The following is a 17,360-nucleotide window of genomic DNA, read 5'->3' as shown; positions in this document are numbered from 1 at the left end:
ACACACTCACTGGAAGGGAGGGAGGTCACCCTTAATTGAGTCGACCTGTCAGCGACAGTGTCAGCTTGAAAGGCAGCGGGTGTTTTTGAAGACAGTGTTGCCAAAAGTCAACGTCCAAAAGTGAATTAAATTACAATTTTTCAACGCAGTTTGAGAGCTCTGGTGACGAAGTCGTTGTTTCACGACTTGACAGCTCAATTTTTTCTATGATGGCCGCACCGGACGACAAGTGCGAATGATTTCATGCCGACTTGTTCTGAATGTTAAATTTTTCAATCGTAACCGCAAACAATGCGGTGACAAGCTGAAGGCGAAATTATTTCCATTGAAATCGATGTCAAGCATTGAAAACCAGAATTTCCTCGGAATTAAAAAAGCAATCTTGATCTTTTTTTGCTTTATGTTTGCTCGAAACAAACAAGCCTCAATGCATTTTACTTGTAAGACAACTTCCCAAGTAAATTATCATACAGAATTTTAAAGTTTCCTCTGAAATGATAGATTTGAAAAAAATCGAGGAGCAACTTCAATCTATATTAACTGCAAACCTTTTAAAAAAATTGCATTGCAAAATCGAAGAAATATCTTTTTGTAAGGTTATACTTCAAATATCTCTGAGAACTCAAATCAAATCAATCTAGTACAGAAATTACTGCCTTTTCGAGTTACTTTTAGCTTTAAACTAGTATTATCGAATAAAAACTCTTAAAAAATATATACACTTTTTTTTCCAGATTAACAGATCATCATAAATCTGCCCAGATTACAGCTGTGAATAATCAAAACAACTTTTCCGTATCCAAATAAACACCGAAAATCCCGAAAAATCCTCACCAAAGGGACCACGTTGCACAGGCACCGGTCAACACCAGTGCCGAAAGCCCGGTGGCGGTGTTTCCGGCCGTGTAACGACAAACATTATCGGAATTTATATTTATATACGATTCGTTTTTCCCGGTAAACTTCCGGGCAAATTTTGTTTTCTTTTTGCTGCTGCTGTCGCTGACCGGAAACCGGATATCGTGACGAATGGGAGAAAATGAAAATTCCTCAGGGCCTTTCTGGGATTGGGCAGAACTGGGGCCGGAAATTTCGATCGGCAGTTGTTGACGCTTTTTTGGCATTTTGTTGACTTTCCGGGCTTTTGTGTGTACCCTCGATGGGAACAATAGTAATCTACTTGCTCGGAAGTTTCACTTACGGGAATTGGACGCCGAGTCAATCAGTTTGTTTGTCGGGGGAGGCGCAGCTGTGAGTTCTACGAATTTGAATATTTATTTTTATGATTAAAAGAGAAATGGCAATGCATTGCCATTGATGTTTTGCATCTGCCTTCAAATTTAGCATTTATCTGTACGAATAAGTCATTCCTTCCCAACGCGTCCGACATCGAACTTCACCAAATCTGCTCATTTCTGCTCATATTAAACCATAAAATCATAAAACCATAAAATCATAAAATCATAAAATCATAAAATCATAAAATCATAAAATCATAAAATCATAAAATCATAAAATCATAAAATCATAAAATCATAAAATCATAAAACCATAAAATCATAAAATCATAAAATCATAAAATCATAAAATCATAAAATCATAAAACCATAAAATCATAAAATCATAAAATCATAAAATCATAAAATCATAAAATCATAAAATCATAAAATCATAAAATCATAAAATCATAAAACCATAAAATCATAAAATCATAAAATCATAAAATCATAAAATCATAAAATCATAAAATCATAAAATCATAAAATCATAAAATCATAAAATCATAAAATCATAAAACCATAAAATCATAAAATCATAAAATCATAAAATCATAAAATCATAAAATCATAAAATCATAAAATCATAAAATCATAAAATCATAAAATCATAAAATCATAAAATCATAAAATCATAAAATCATAAAATCATAAAATCATAAAATCATAAAATCATAAAATCATAAAATCATAAAATCATAAAATCATAAAATCATAAAATCATAAAATCATAAAATCATAAAATCATAAAATCATAAAATCATAAAATAAAAAAATGTTTTTTGTTTTTTGTTTTTTGCTTTTTGTTTTTTGTTGTTTGTTGTTTGTTGTTTGTTGTTTGTTGTTTGTTGTTTGTTGTTTGTTGTTTGTTGTTTGTTGTTTGTTGTTTGTTGTTTGTTGTTTGTTGTTTTTTGTTTTTTGTTTGTTGTTTGTTGTTTGTTGTTTGTTGTTTGTTGTTTTTTTGTTTTTTGTTTTTTGTTTTTTGTTTTTTGTTTTTTGTTTTTTGTTTTTTGTTTTTTTGTTTTTTGTTTTTTGTTTTTTGTTTTTTGTTTTTTGTTTTTTGTTTTTTGTTTTTTGTTTTTTGTTTTTTGTTTTTTGTTTTTTGTTTTTTGTTTTTTGTTTTTTGTTTTTTGTTTTTTGTTTTTTGTTTTTTGTTTTTTGTTTTTTGTTTTTTGTTTTTTGTTTTTTGTTTTTTGTTTTTTGTTTTTTGTTTTTTGTTTTTTGTTTTTTGTTTTTTGTTTTTTGTTTTTTGTTTTTTGTTTTTTGTTTTTTGTTTTTTGTTTTTTGTTTTTTGTTTTTTGTTTTTTGTTTTTTGTTTTTTGTTTTTTGTTTTTTGTTTTTTGTTTTTTGTTTTTTGTTTTTTGTTTTTTGTTTTTTGTTTTTTGTTTTTTGTTTTTTGTTTTTTGTTTTTTGTTTTTTGTTTTTTGTTTTTTGTTTTTTGTTTTTTGTTTTTTGTTTTTTGTTTTTTGTTTTTTGTTTTTTGTTTTTTGTTTTTTGTTTTTTGTTTTTTGTTTTTTGTTTTTTGTTTTTTGTTTTTCGTTTTTTGTTTTTTGTTTTTTGTTTTTTGTTTTTTGTTTTTTGTTTTTTGTTTTTTGTTTTTTGTTTTTTGTTTTTTGTTTTTTGTTTTTTGTTTTTGTTTTTTGTTTTTTGTTTTTTGTTTTTTGTTTTTTGTTTTTTGTTTTTTGTTTTTTGTTTTTTGTTTTTTGTTTTTTGTTTTTTGTTTTTTGTTTTTTGTTTTTTGTTTTTTGTTTTTTGTTTTTTGTTTTTTGTTTTTTGTTTTTTGTTTTTTGTTTTTTGTTTTTTGTTTTTTGTTTTTTGTTTTTTGTTTTTTGTTTTTTGTTTTTTGTTTTTTGTTTTTTGTTTTTTGTTTTTTCTATGGAATTTCTCGTTTGGATAGGGATGGCAATTTAAAAAATTTTGTCAGATAAAAATATACAAAAAAAAAGGCTGATTTCTGGAAGAATTTCTGAGCAGAAGTGAAATGGATCAAAACAAATCTTGCCTAATCAGCGGTACCTTGAGCACCATTCGATCCCATTTGTCTTCAGTTGAAATCCAAATCATACATCAAAGTTAAGCAAACCAACAATCAGCAATGATTTCCCTTTGACACAAGCTTCACAGTCGATCAACAAAGTGGTCGTTCCCAGTATCAAAACCCAAAGTTGGTTTTCCATTGCTAGATGCACCGGTTCTGGTTTGGGTTCGTGCTCTTCACGGCCACAAAGACGTTGATTGCTGTCTGCCGGAAGCTGTGCAGTCTCCCTTCCCCCTATCGACCAAGAGATTTCCGGTTTCCTCTGTAAGACAGTCAGTGCGTGGTCTTGGACTAAGACTACGACTACAACTCCCCTAGCGCCCATTTGCTGCTCTCTGTGTCTGTTACAATAAGTTTTCCCAGAAAAGTGGTGCGCATTTCCGGCAATTTTTACATTTACTTACTAAAATATTGTTCAAAAATCAACATTTCCAACGATTTCACGTCAAATGTTCTCAAAATTGCACCTTCTCTGTAGCATCTTCCCGGTCGGGTACGGTCGGTACATCTTGTTTAATTTCCGGTCGACCTCGATTTGTTGTAGCCAAGTGTTGAGGGAAAACGATGCCCACCCCCTCGGAAGGTTGTTCTCATTCTTGGAACACAACAGACTCTACGCCGCTCGCCTTGCTTGTTTGGTTCTGTATTATCCAAAGCAAACAATTGTTGATTGCTGCCGTTCAGCAGAACTCGAGGTTCAAAGCGTTCCCCCCGGGGAGGAGGTTGGGAAGTTGGACGGGCTCGATGATTAATGGTGCATCGAAAGCTGACTTGGACTGGCTGTTGAATGTCATTGATGGTCTTGGGAGGTCTTCCTAGGTGGGCATCTTTTGCGAAACAATGTTTGCCATTTTTAAAGTTTGGAGTCATATTTTATTAAATTTAAATTTAATGATTTGATGAATTGCGATATTCATTCAAATTGGACTACTCGCTAATTTAAATCATTTTTCGTGTCGTTTTCAATCCTTTCGTACTACATTATTTCCAAACAATTGAATTACCAAACTCCACTCTCAAACGAACTCCCGGGCAATTCGTATCCCGTACGATTTGATTGCATTATGTATTCTCTTTGCCGACGCCAAAAATCAACTCCCATCATCTTGGCTCAGTTTCTCCAAGGAATCCCGAGGCCAAGGCTCAAAAACAACGCCCGCAAACGCACACATTTTGAGTGAGCTTTTCAAAGCTCGGACGACCACCCCTCCCACCCTATTCAGTCGTGGCTTTCATTATTTTCAATTTGCGTTTTTTGATTAACTTTTAATGAGAAAGTAATTCAAACTGAGCGACTGCTGCCGCGGTGGCTTCTGTGGGGTGTCCTTTTGTATTTGTCGACTTGGATTTCCCCGGCGTCGTCCAAAGAAGACGAAGGACGACGGCGACTGGAACAAATGAGATCATTACCGGGGGTTGAAATGGGACTTGTTTTGCGTGGGCTTTTCTTTCGACTGGATTGGGAGAGGGAGAAAGTACAGGAGAGTACATTACAAAAAGGAAACTCACAATGAAACTTGAGGAAACATCAAACGTTAGTACTGTTTGGGACTTCTTTTTTGTTTTCTTTTTAGCGATTGTGATCCTGAGATCCTGAATTTTCCAGAGTTCAATTTTCTTTCAATTCTTATAACAAAAATCTAACATTTCTTCTCCCCGTTTTTCTTCCAGGTACGACGCCCGGGACCCCCAGCGGGAGGGGTCGCACCGCACCTCGAACACGTCCTTCGACGGGCGGGCCAACTTTCATCCGCGGCGGACGCCCGCCTACCTGGAGATCCGCCAGACGAAGAGCTCCGACAGTGGGGTGTACCGGTGCCGGGTGGACTTTCACAAGAGCCCCACCCGGAACACCCGGGTGCAGCTGTCCGTGATCAGTGAGTAGCGATTTCTGTTGATTTTACTCTGTTTTGATTTCTGCATTTCAAAAGGGCTCCGATTTGGCTAATTATTAGGATTTGAATTGCCTAATCAAAATTTTTATTTTGTAAAAAAAACACAATTTATCGGATTCATCTGAAAATATTAAGTGTCAGGACTCTGAGGATTATGGTTTAAGAAACATCAAGAAATCTATAATCACCATGCGTCTCCATAAGACGTAGACTTGATTTGATGAAAAATTCAACATGATGAGGATTTTTTTTGGAAATAGGTCCAGGTCGTCTCACTGGGTCCTATCTCAATAGAGTCGCTGGTAGGCAGTTGGACACACAATCCAAAGGTCATCTAGTAGGAATCTCGCAATCAAGAACACTAAGGCAATGATGTAGAGCGAAAAATTAGATTGTTTTGTTTGATATTTTGACATTTAAAATCGGTCAATAAAAAATCCAGGACTAAAATAAAACCTCATAATTTTCAAAGAGTTTTCAAATTAATAAAAAAAAATGCGATTGGAAAATGATAGAATCTCCGAACCAAATTACTCATCATATTTTTCTTGAACCAAAGTATCCATTTTGAATAATTTAAAATTTCAAAAAAAAACCCTATTATTGTATTATTTGATAATAAAAACATAAATATCCCAAAAATATGGATGCTACATATTAAAAATTTAAATAAAAAATTGTTAATTTTAAAGAATACATTGGGAAACGTTCATGTATAATGTTCTTAATACAACACAATTTGCTTTGTTTTGTTTTAACATTTACATTCAACTGTATTTTTTTTTATTTGGAATTCAAAATTTTACCATCAATTATTTCATGGTTTTTTTGTTTACTGCTGTAATTTTTCGATTTTAAGAATAAACACATTTTAACACAAATTTTAACATTAGAAAAGGGACAAAATGTGACCTTTCAAATGTTTTTTAAATATTTATTTTTAATTTTTATCATTTATTCACATATAAATGAGAACTAAAAAATTTAAAAATGTCGTAAAATTAGGTCAAGAAAAAGATTTTGAAAACAAACACGTCTAATTCTTTAGAAGCTTTTATCTTAGTAACAAATTGAAAAAAAGGCTGAGGAGTCTGGTAGTCTTTAAAGCAACTCTAACTCCAACTCCTGGTGATTTAACGATTCCGACTCCACAGACCTGTTCAAAACATAAATTGCAGAAAATTTTCTCAAGTATTTGAAAAATTAAGTTGTTCTCTACGATTTCGCAATTATTGTTAAATTTCATTCTTTTATTTGGATGAAACTTTTTCCTATGTTAAAAGGAGTTATTTTGCATCATCAGTTTTTGCATAGAAATCTCCACAAAATTTTGGGAGACGGTCGTACAAAATGGCTATGTAAATGTTTGATATTCTGTATCTTGAGAAAGGATTTTCTGATCGATTTGGTGTCTTAGGCAAAGTTGTAGGATATGGTTAGGACTTTTCAGAAGATAATAGGTATAAAATCCAGTGATTTTATTAAACTTTGTATGACTAAAAGTTCAAATCCCAAAATACGTGTTTTTTCACAATTTGTTGATAAGTTTCAGGGTACTAAAAAGACACTTTTTGAGTCATTGTGCGCGATGGTGCTAAATTTGGTTTAGGAGATATGAATTCTTGAACAAATATTTTTTTAAGATATCGAAAATCTGGAAAAAAATTACAGCAAGGTTTTTTTTGCTTGTTTTTTAAGATTTTAAGAGTTTTTTTGAAATTAAAAAAATATATTTTTGATAGAATAGCACATCTGAATAAAAATATAATCAAAAATCAGAAAAAAAATCTTCTAGTTTTTCACTGGAATTTTGTAAATCGGGCAATTAGTTTCAAATAGATGAAAATAAGTGTCACCAAATAAGCCTGTAATTATCAACTGACGATATGTCAAAAACTATTGGTACGATTATCATTGTTAAATATTTAAACTATTGCAAAATTTTCTGATCTAATATTTTCTAAAAATTAAAATCAAGCTTAACTTATGATTTTTTCTTATTTCATGTATTAGATCAAATAACAAAATGTAATTTCCAATGTTTTTGAAAATACCTGAATTTTTCAAGAAAAGATCTCATTTAATCGAAGTCAAAGAAGCGTTTTTTGAATTTGTAATAAAGTAAATTATAAGTACAACTGAGTATTTTTTAAAGCATTTAAGAATACCGTCAGTGGGGTGACATTGGGTCTAGGGGTTCTTGTTTTAGTAGACTAAAAATGATTTTTTTAAAGCTTTTGTGCTTCAGGGACGTTTATATTCAGCAAAGTTGTAATATTAAATTAAAACAAATTGCCATGTTAGAATCCGAATTAAATTTGCAAACGACAAGAACTTAAGTGAACGTAATATTGAATGTTTGGCCCTTTTGAAATGTTAGTCTTGGTTTAAAAATTTTGAAAATATTTTTTTCGAAAAGATAGGAAAATTTCACGATTGTTTCAAATTTTAAAATTGAAAATCGGACCATTAGTTGCTGAGATATCGACATTAGAAAATTGTGGGTTGTTTGGGTGAGACTTGGAAAACATCAATTTTCCTGTTTTTAAACCTTTGCATGGCAATATCTCAGCAACTAAGGGTCGTATCAACAAAGTTCAAAAAAGCAAAATTCTGAGAATTTTGTCAGCTTTTAAATAAAAATATTTTAAATATTTTTAACAAAAGTGGGCAAACATGTGCACTTAATTTAAAAAAATAAAAACTGCTACTATTTTCAAAAAAGTCACCTAAAAATGGCTTTAACTTGAAAACGGTGCACTTTATCAAAATTTCACTTGAGTACTTTTTGATTGCAAATTTGATTTTACATCGAAAAATGAAGTTGAAAAATTTTTGCGACCATTATTTCGATTTTTTGAAAAAATCAGTATTGATTAAAAAATTCATAACTCGATCAATGATTTTTTGCACATCCTGGAAATTTTTGAAAAGTTGGCATTTGATGTCCCCTAAAACAAACAAAAAAAAAGTGTTTTTTGTCATATCAAGTTTTAGTGACAAAAAGTTAAATAAAAAATAACCAATTTTTTTTTACCGTGTTTCATTTTTTTCCAGTGTAGTCCATATCCATACCTACAACTTTGCCGAATGCACCAAATCGATTAAAAAATTCCTTCAAAAGATACAGATTTTTGAATTTTCATACATCATTTTTGTATGGACACTGGACAGCTGCCAAATTTGTATGGAAAATTATATGAACGAACTAATGATGCAAAATGGCTTCTTTGGGCATACCGAAGGCACAAAAAAAGTTTCAGTCGGATTAAAAATACAAAAAAAAATCGAACGACCGAAATCTGAGAGAACTGCTCAATTTGGAAATGACTTTGAAAAAAATAGCACTGAAATGGCTATAGCTCGTCAAAGATGCAATATATCAAAATTTCATTGTAGTACTTTTCGATCGCAAATTAAATTTTGCATCAAAAGTTTGAAATCTGGCGAAGTCACGAAATCGATAAGAATGTCTTTTTCTCACGATACGGATTTTTGAATCTTTTGAAGCAAAAACAATGTTTTTCAATCCCTCTGAAGTTTTGCATTTACTACTAGATTAGTATCATGACTTAGAAATAATTTATTTTGATTTACATAACAGTTTTCAAATCAATTAATGGCTGTTGGTTAGGCTTTGGATTGTTTTTTTCCCCAAAAAATCACTTCTCCAAAAATTTATCACGTTCAATCTTGTAACTGCCTTTCAATAGGGATGAAATTGAACTCGATATTATTTGAGTTAATACATGTGAGTAGTGCAGGGCATCGCACCAATTTTTCACCGACATTTCAAACCATTTATAATCCCTTTCACGTGCCTTAAGAGCAATTGAAAACACGATCGTTAGTTTTGATTACACTTGATTTGCCAGAATAAAGAAACGAAAAAAAAACTGCAATCCACGAGCACCACCTTCTCGGAAGCCTCCCCACATCGCGCCGGAAAATGAAGCAATTTCCCGCGAATAAAAGCGGACTGCAACGGGGCTCGCTCGTTGGGCTACACGATGATTAATGGACGATTTACCGGTTGGGGGGGAGCAGCGGCCAGACAGAGCAAAAGTACCACAGAACATGTGTTCTTCCGCGAGCCTTCCTGGTGGGGAAAATTGAGTGATTTTTTTCTCTAGCTCAAATCGAGGAAGAATTATCTCGTAGGTCGGATTTGCAGTTTGGAAAAGGTATGAATCTAGTGGATTTGATTGGAGTAGGGAAAGCTGATTCTTAAATGACACTTATTGTGATAGAACTTAGAGATGCAGTGAAACAGTTCTCCTAGACTTTTGAGGGTATTCACATAACTTTCTGATCAATCTCTGGTCAAAGTGGCAAATACGTTCAAGCTAGAGTCATCCAACCAGAAGTTATTCCCACATCAAAAGAAGACCTGGTCAACTCTAAAGCCTTTGTAGTGCACTTTGATTCACAGTTGGTCGCTCGTAATCTCCCGTAATCCCTACAACTTGAATCGTCCACTTTTGCTTCCATCAAAAAGCTTGATTGGGACGTTACCTGGTGGTCCTCAATTTCCCTCATCGTTTGGTTAGAAAGCATTCTTCAACAGTGGCATCTTTTCGATAAAACAAAAAAGGCTACATTTTGACCAGTGCAACTTGAATTCCATCGATCAGCCCCCCTCGCTCAATCTGGCTAGTCCAGACCAACCTCAAATAGTTCAAAACGATTCCTGGCTTCAGGTGCACTCAGCATCCATCAGCTAACTTTTAACGAGCAACCTGATTCAAGAGGAGGGGCCAGGTCTGTCGAAGTCCATTTTGCTTGCAGTTTGAGGAAAAAGATTTACTGGCTTCTCTCGATACTCCGAACGCATCAATTTTGCATGATTCAGTATACTTTGGCAAAACTTGGACCAGTTAGTCGGGTAAAGTGCAAGGGTTGTGGGATCTGCACATGAACAAGAATCTGTGTGTATGGAAATTCAAACGCAGACTTCCAGACAGAGTTGCTTCCACGAAGCCCAGGAAATTTCGCTGATTGGGGCTGATGAAATATGCAGGGCTATAATTGAATTTTCCAAGCTTTGGCCGATCCAATTTCGAATGAGGTTGATTGGAAAGTTAGTGGTGGGTTGAGAGGTTAGAGGTTATTTCTAGAAGCTTGTTTCTTGCATCGTGATTAAGATGAAACCACTTTTGGTTCGTTCTACTACGAAGCAAAGGATTCGCACTCATACACTCAATCAAACACGTAAAATCATTACCTCAAACTTAGAAACTCATAAACTCACAAAACTCAAAAGCTTCTAAACTCATAACCTCACAAACTTAGAAACTCGCAAACCAACAAACTCACAAATCCATTAACATACTCACAAACTCATAATCTCACAAGCTCACTAACACACAAACTCATAAACGCTTAAACACACAGCCACACAAACTCAGAACCTCACAAAATCACAAAATCACAAAATCACAAAATCACAAAATCACAAAATCACAAAATCACAAAATCACAAAATCACAAAATCACAAAATCACAAAATCACAAAATCACAAAATCACAAAATCACAAAATCACAAAATCACAAAATCACAAAATCATAAAATCATTAAATCATTAAATCATTAAATCATTAAATCATAAAATCATAAAATCATAAAATCATAAAATCATAAAATCATAAAATCATAAAATCATGAAATCATAAAATCATAAAATCATAAAATCATAAAATCATAAAATCATAAAATCATAAAATCATAAAATCATAAAATCATAAAATCATAAAATCATAAAATCATAAAATCATAAAATCATAAAATCATAAAATCATAAAATTATAAAATCCCAAAATCATAAAATCATAAAATCATAAAATCATAAAATCATAAAATCATAAAATCATAAAATCATAAAATCATAAAATCATAAAATCATAAAAAACATAAAATCATAAAATCATAAAATCATAAAATCATAAAATCATAAAATCATAAAATCATAAAATCATAAAATCATAAAATCATAAAATCATAAAATCATAAAATCATAAAATCATAAAATCATAAAATCATAAAATCATAAAATCATAAAATCATAAAATCATAAAATCATAAAATCATAAAATCATAAAATCATAAAATCATAAAATCATAAAATCATAAAATCATAAAATCATAAAATCATAAAATCATAAAATCATAAAATCATAAAATCATAAAATCATAAAATCATAAAATCATAAAATCATAAAATCATAAAATCATAAAATCATAAAATCATAAAATCATAAAATCATAAAATCATAAAATCATAAAATCATAAAATCATAAAATCATAAAATCATAAAATCATAAAATCATAAAATCATAAAATCATAAAATCATAAAATCATAAAATCATAAATCATAAAATCATAAAATCATAAAATCATAAAATCATAAAATCATAAAATCATAAAATCATAAAATCATAAAATCATAAAATCATAAAATCATAAAATCATAAAATCATAAAATCATAAAATCATAAAATCATAAAATCATAAAATCATAAAATCATAAAATCATAAAATCATAAAATCATAAAATCATAAAATCATAAAATCATAAAATCATAAAATCATAAAATCATAAAATCATAAAATCATAAAATCATAAAATCATAAAATCATAAAATCATAAAATCATAAAATCATAAAATCATAAAATCATAAAATCATAAAATCATAAAATCATAAAATCATAAAATCATAAAATCATAAAATCATAAAATCATAAAATCATAAAATCATAAAATCATAAAATCATAAAATCATAAAATCATAAAATCATAAAATCATAAAATCATACCCTCACAAACTTACAAGAACACACTCAAAAACTCAGAAACATACAAACTCACAAACTCAGAAACATACAAACTCACAAACTCACAAACTCACAAACTCACAACCTCACAAACTCACAAACTCACAACCTCACAAACCTCAGAAACTCAGAAACTCACAAAATCACAAATACAAACAATTTTTTAATAATAGTCATACTTAAAATTATAAAATTCACGCATAGAATTCTTTTTTGTCTCTGCTAAAAACACGCATTTCCATGACAAATTTTTCACATTGCAATCCTTCAAATGACTAACATTCCCAGCGTTGCAATCCGTCCCCGCACGTCCTTTCCGGTGCGAAGAATATTACGGATTCGTGCGTCCATAAATTTTATTCACACATTTACTAGCAAATTTTGGCTTGAGCTGCTGCTGCACCAGACTGCCATCTATCTTGGTTGACTGCCGGAGCAATTGAAATACCAGTTGCTGACAGTTGTTGGTCTGCCTCTCTGAACTCCACCGCTGTGACTCGCTGGAATTCTTTTGCATTCCCAAGTCTCTCCCGGGCAACTCCAGGCAGCGACTCCCTGTTTTCCAAACAGACAAAAAGCCGTAAAATGGACGCATTTTGGAACCGCTTTTTAGGCCTACTTTGATTGGTTTTCGTTTTTGGGGAAGATCGCGAAGCGATCCGACGCCTCCCAACAACTCTTAAGCTGTTCAAAGAAGCGTCAGTGAACGGTCCAACACAGACAAACCAACCGTGCCGACCTCAGTGTCGTGACGTTTGACTGCAATAAATTTACACCATTACTGTGCGCGTGTGAATGGCTGTTCCGCGTTGTTGTGCAGTGCAAACAACCACCACTACAGCTGCAGCTTGAAACTGTGTTGCTTTTTCAGATGCAGAAATGCGGCGACACTCGCACACAGAGGGTTCAAGATGTTTCGCATTTGGAATTCTTCTTTTCCGGGTCTGAAGAATGGCTTTTCGATGGGTGGGGAATGGGAAGTCTTGTTGTTATTCAAATGAATTACACTTGAATGGTATTTTCTGAGAGGGGATGGGACTGCCGGAAGGAATGTTCCGTTTTTAAGAACGGCTGACATTTGATAACATTGAGCAAGTGGTAATCTTTTTGTTTGATTTAAAATGTCAGCATAACGAATTGTTTTATAATTTTCTTATCACGGATTTTTTTTAAATCTTCAAAATGTACTTCTTCAAAAAAATATTTAAAATCCTCAATTTAAATTTCTCCTCCCTCATTTTCAAAGCCAAAAAAACCCACAACCTCACAAAATCACAAACTCACAAAATCACAAACATAAAAACTCACAAATTCACAACCTCAAAAACTCATAACTTCACAAAATTACAACCTCACAAAATCACAAACTCACAAAATCAAAAACTCACAACCTCACAAAATCAAAAACTCACAAATTCACAACCTTACAAACTCATAATCTCACAAAATCACAAACTCACAAAATCACAAACTCACAAAAAACACAAACACATAAACTCAAAAATTTACAACCTCACAAACTCACAAAATCACAAAAAAACACAAACACATAAACTCACAAATCGACAACCTCACAAACTCACAACCTCACAAACTCACAAACTCACAAAATCACAAAAAAAAACACAAACACATAAACTCACAAATTGACAACCTCACAAACTCATAACTTCACAAAATCACAAACTCACAACCTTACACCTCACAAAATCAAAAACTCACAAATTCACAACCTTACAAACTCACAACCTCACAAAATCAAAAACTCACAAATTCACAACTTTACAAACTCATAATCTCACAAAATCACAAACTCACAAAATCACAAACATAAAAACTAACGAATTCAATACCTCACAAACTCATAACCTCACAAACTCACAATCCTACAACCTCACAAATTCACAACCTCACAAATTCACAAACTCACAAAATCACAAACTCACAAAATCACAAACACAAAATGATTTGTTTTTTTTAAGTCTTCAAAATGTACTTCTTCAAAAAATTAGTTAAAATCCTCAATTTAAATTTCATCTCCCTCATTTTCAAAGCCAAGGGCGCCAACCTAAATTTCGGCTGCACCATCCAACGCTGTGACGTCACATGCCGGCAAGTGGCGGTCTCGCAAGGGTCCATTAATCATGTCACCGGTCAGGCCAGGCCAGCCAGCCAGCCCCAGGACCTTTTTGTTCCGTGCAATCCCCAGAGAGAGAGCATTCGCGTCGGCAACCCTTGTCAAGTGTCTGCTGTGAGGGGGTGGGTGATGCAGAGGCGGAGGGGGGGATGGTGGCTGGATTTGGGACAACCTTCCTCTTCTCACCCCCACTGACATTGCCCGTCTCTCGGATCTGGAAACAATTATTTGTGTTTGTTTCCGGTATTTAAACATGGCCAAAAACGAGCGAACGAATGAAATTCTTGTAGGACCCCCTCCCTTTATTCGTCCTCCTACTTTGGTGGAGCATGCCAGACAAGGGACAAACAACATTCCTTCGTTTTCGTTTTTTCTTCTCTAGGGGAGGTGGGGGAGACTCGCCATGTCCCCATACCGGGGAGCAAAGTATTTTTTGGGAACATATTTGGAGGGCTTCAGTTTTGGCTGAGCTTGCTGAAAACAGAACCTGCGGGAAACCCTCAGTATCCATTGAATTTTGTAAAATAATTCATAAATTGAAAAAAAATTAACGACTTGACGACTTGAAGACTCGACGACTTAAAAACTCACAAGCATGTAAACTCACAAACTCATAAACTCACAAAAACACACAAACCAACCAACAAACTCATTAACACACTCACATACTCATAATCTCACAAGCCCACAAACACACAAACTCACAACCTCACAAAATCATAAACTCACAAGCACACAAATCCACGAACACACCAACTAAAAAACTAAAAAAATCGAAAACACACAAACTCACAAATTGACAAATTCTCAAAATAACAAATTCAGAAAATCGCGACGTCACAAATCACAAACTCACAAACTTACACATTTACACATAAATTAACTCAAAAATTGAAAACCTCACAAAATCACAACCTCGCAAACTCACAAAATCACAAGCGAAAAATAAAAACTAACAAACACGCATTAGCACAAACTTACAAACTCCCAAACTCAGGAACTCACAAATCACAAACTCAAAAATTTGCAAACGCACAAACTCACAAACACAATAAGTCACAAACTCACTTACTCACAAACTCACAAGCTCAAAAAATCACAAATTCACAAATTCACAAACTCACAACCTAACAACCTCAAAAAATCACAAACTCCTAACCTCACAAAATCACAAACTCACAAACTCACAACCTTACAACCTCATAAAATCACAAACTCACAATATCACAAACACATTAACTCACAAATTCACAACCCCACAAACTCACAAGCTCACAAAATCACAAAATCACAACCTCACAAAATCACAACCTCACAAAATCACAACCTCACAAATTCACAACCTCACATAATTACAAACTCACAAAATCACAAAATAACAATCTTACAAACACACAAAATCACAAACACAAAAAAAACTCACAAACACACAAACTCACAAATTCACAAATTCACAAATTCACATATTCACAAATTCACAAATACAAAAATTCACAAATTCACAAATTCACAAATTCAAAAATTCACAAATTCACAAATTCACAAATTCACAAATTCACAAATTCACAAATTCACAAATTCACAAATTCACAAATTCACAAATTCACAAATTCACAAATTCACAAATTCACAAATTCACAAATTCACAAATTCACAAATTCACAAATTCACAAATTCACAAATTCACAAATTCACAAATTCACAAATTCACAAATTCACAAATTCACAAATTCACAAATTCACAAATTCATAAATTCACAAATTCACAAATTCACAAATTCAAAAATTCACAAATTCATAAATTCACAAATTCACAAATTCACAAATTCACAAATTCACAAATTTACAAATTTACAAATTCACAAATTCACAAATTCACAAATTCACAAATTCACAATCTCACAAAATCACAAACAAACAAGATCACAAACTCAGGAACTCAGAAACTCACAGTCAAGACTTGACGACTTGACGACTTGACGAATTGACGACTTGACGAATTGACGACTTGACGACTTGACGACTTGACGACTTGACGACTTGACGACTTGACGACTTGACGACTTGACGACTTGACGACTTGACGACTTGACGACTTGATGACTTGACGACTTGACGACTTGACGACTTGACGACTTGACGACTTGACGACTTGACGACTTGACGTGACGACTTGACAATTTTGACAATTTTGACAATTTTGACAATTTTGACAATTTTGACAATTTTGACAATTTTGACAATTTTGACAATTTTGACAATTTTGACAATTTTGACAATTTTGACAATTTTGACAATTTTTACAATTTTTACAATTTTTACAATTTTGACAATTTTGACAATTTTGACAATTTTGACAATTTTGACAATTTTGACAATTTTGACAATTTTGACAATTTTGACAATTTTGACAATTTTGACAATTTTGACAATTTTGACAATTTTGACAATTTTGACAATTTTGACAATTTTGTCAATTTTGACAATTTCGACAATTTTGACAATTTTGACAATTTTGACAATTTTGACAATTTTGTCAATTTTGACAATTTTGACAATTTTGACAATTTTGACAATTTTGACAATTTTGTCAATTTTGACAATTTTGACAATTTTGACAATTTTGATAATTTTGACAATTTTGACAATTTTGACAATTTTGACAATTTTGACAATTTTGACAATTTTGACAATTTTGATAATTTTGACAATTTTGACAATTTTGACAATTTTGACAATTTTGATAATTTTGACAATTTTGACAATTTTGACAATTTTGACAATTTTGACAATTTTGACAATTTTGACAATTTTGACAATTTTGACAATTTTGACAATTTTGACAATTTTGACAATTTTGACAATTTTGACAATTTTGACAATTTTGACAATTTTGACAATTTTGACAATTTTGACAATTTTGACAATTTTGACAATTTTGACAATTTTGACAATTTTGACAATTTTGACAATTTTGACAATTTTGACAATTTTGACAATTTTGACAATTTTGACAATTTTGACAATTTTGACAATTTTGACAATTTTGACAATTTTGACAATTTTGACAATTTTGACAATTTTGACAATTTTGACAATTTTGACAATTTTGACAATTTTGACAATTTTGACAATTTTGACAATTTTGACAATTTTGACAATTTTGACAATTTTGAC

General features: G+C 32.0%; 1 protein-coding gene across 4 annotated transcripts in view; it reads left to right on the top strand.

Annotated features, from left to right (window-relative positions):
• LOC120417046 (nephrin) overlaps window positions 1-17,360 on the top strand; it is a 392,997-nt gene that overhangs the window by 263,329 nt on the left and 112,308 nt on the right. For all 4 annotated transcript variants that reach the window (XM_039578999.2, XM_039578995.2, XM_039578998.2 and 1 more), the window contains exon 3: window positions 4,987-5,192. In XM_039578999.2, coding sequence (XP_039434933.1) covers window positions 4,987-5,192 — 206 coding nt within the window. The remainder of the gene's footprint in view (window positions 1-4,986; window positions 5,193-17,360) is intronic.

The sequence above is a fragment of the Culex pipiens genome, chromosome 3 (assembly GCF_016801865.2).
Source record: "Culex pipiens pallens isolate TS chromosome 3, TS_CPP_V2, whole genome shotgun sequence".
Lineage (NCBI taxonomy): Eukaryota > Metazoa > Arthropoda > Insecta > Diptera > Culicidae > Culex > Culex pipiens.
Note: the sequence above shows the minus strand (reverse complement) of the source record. Positions and strands in the feature narration are given on the sequence as shown.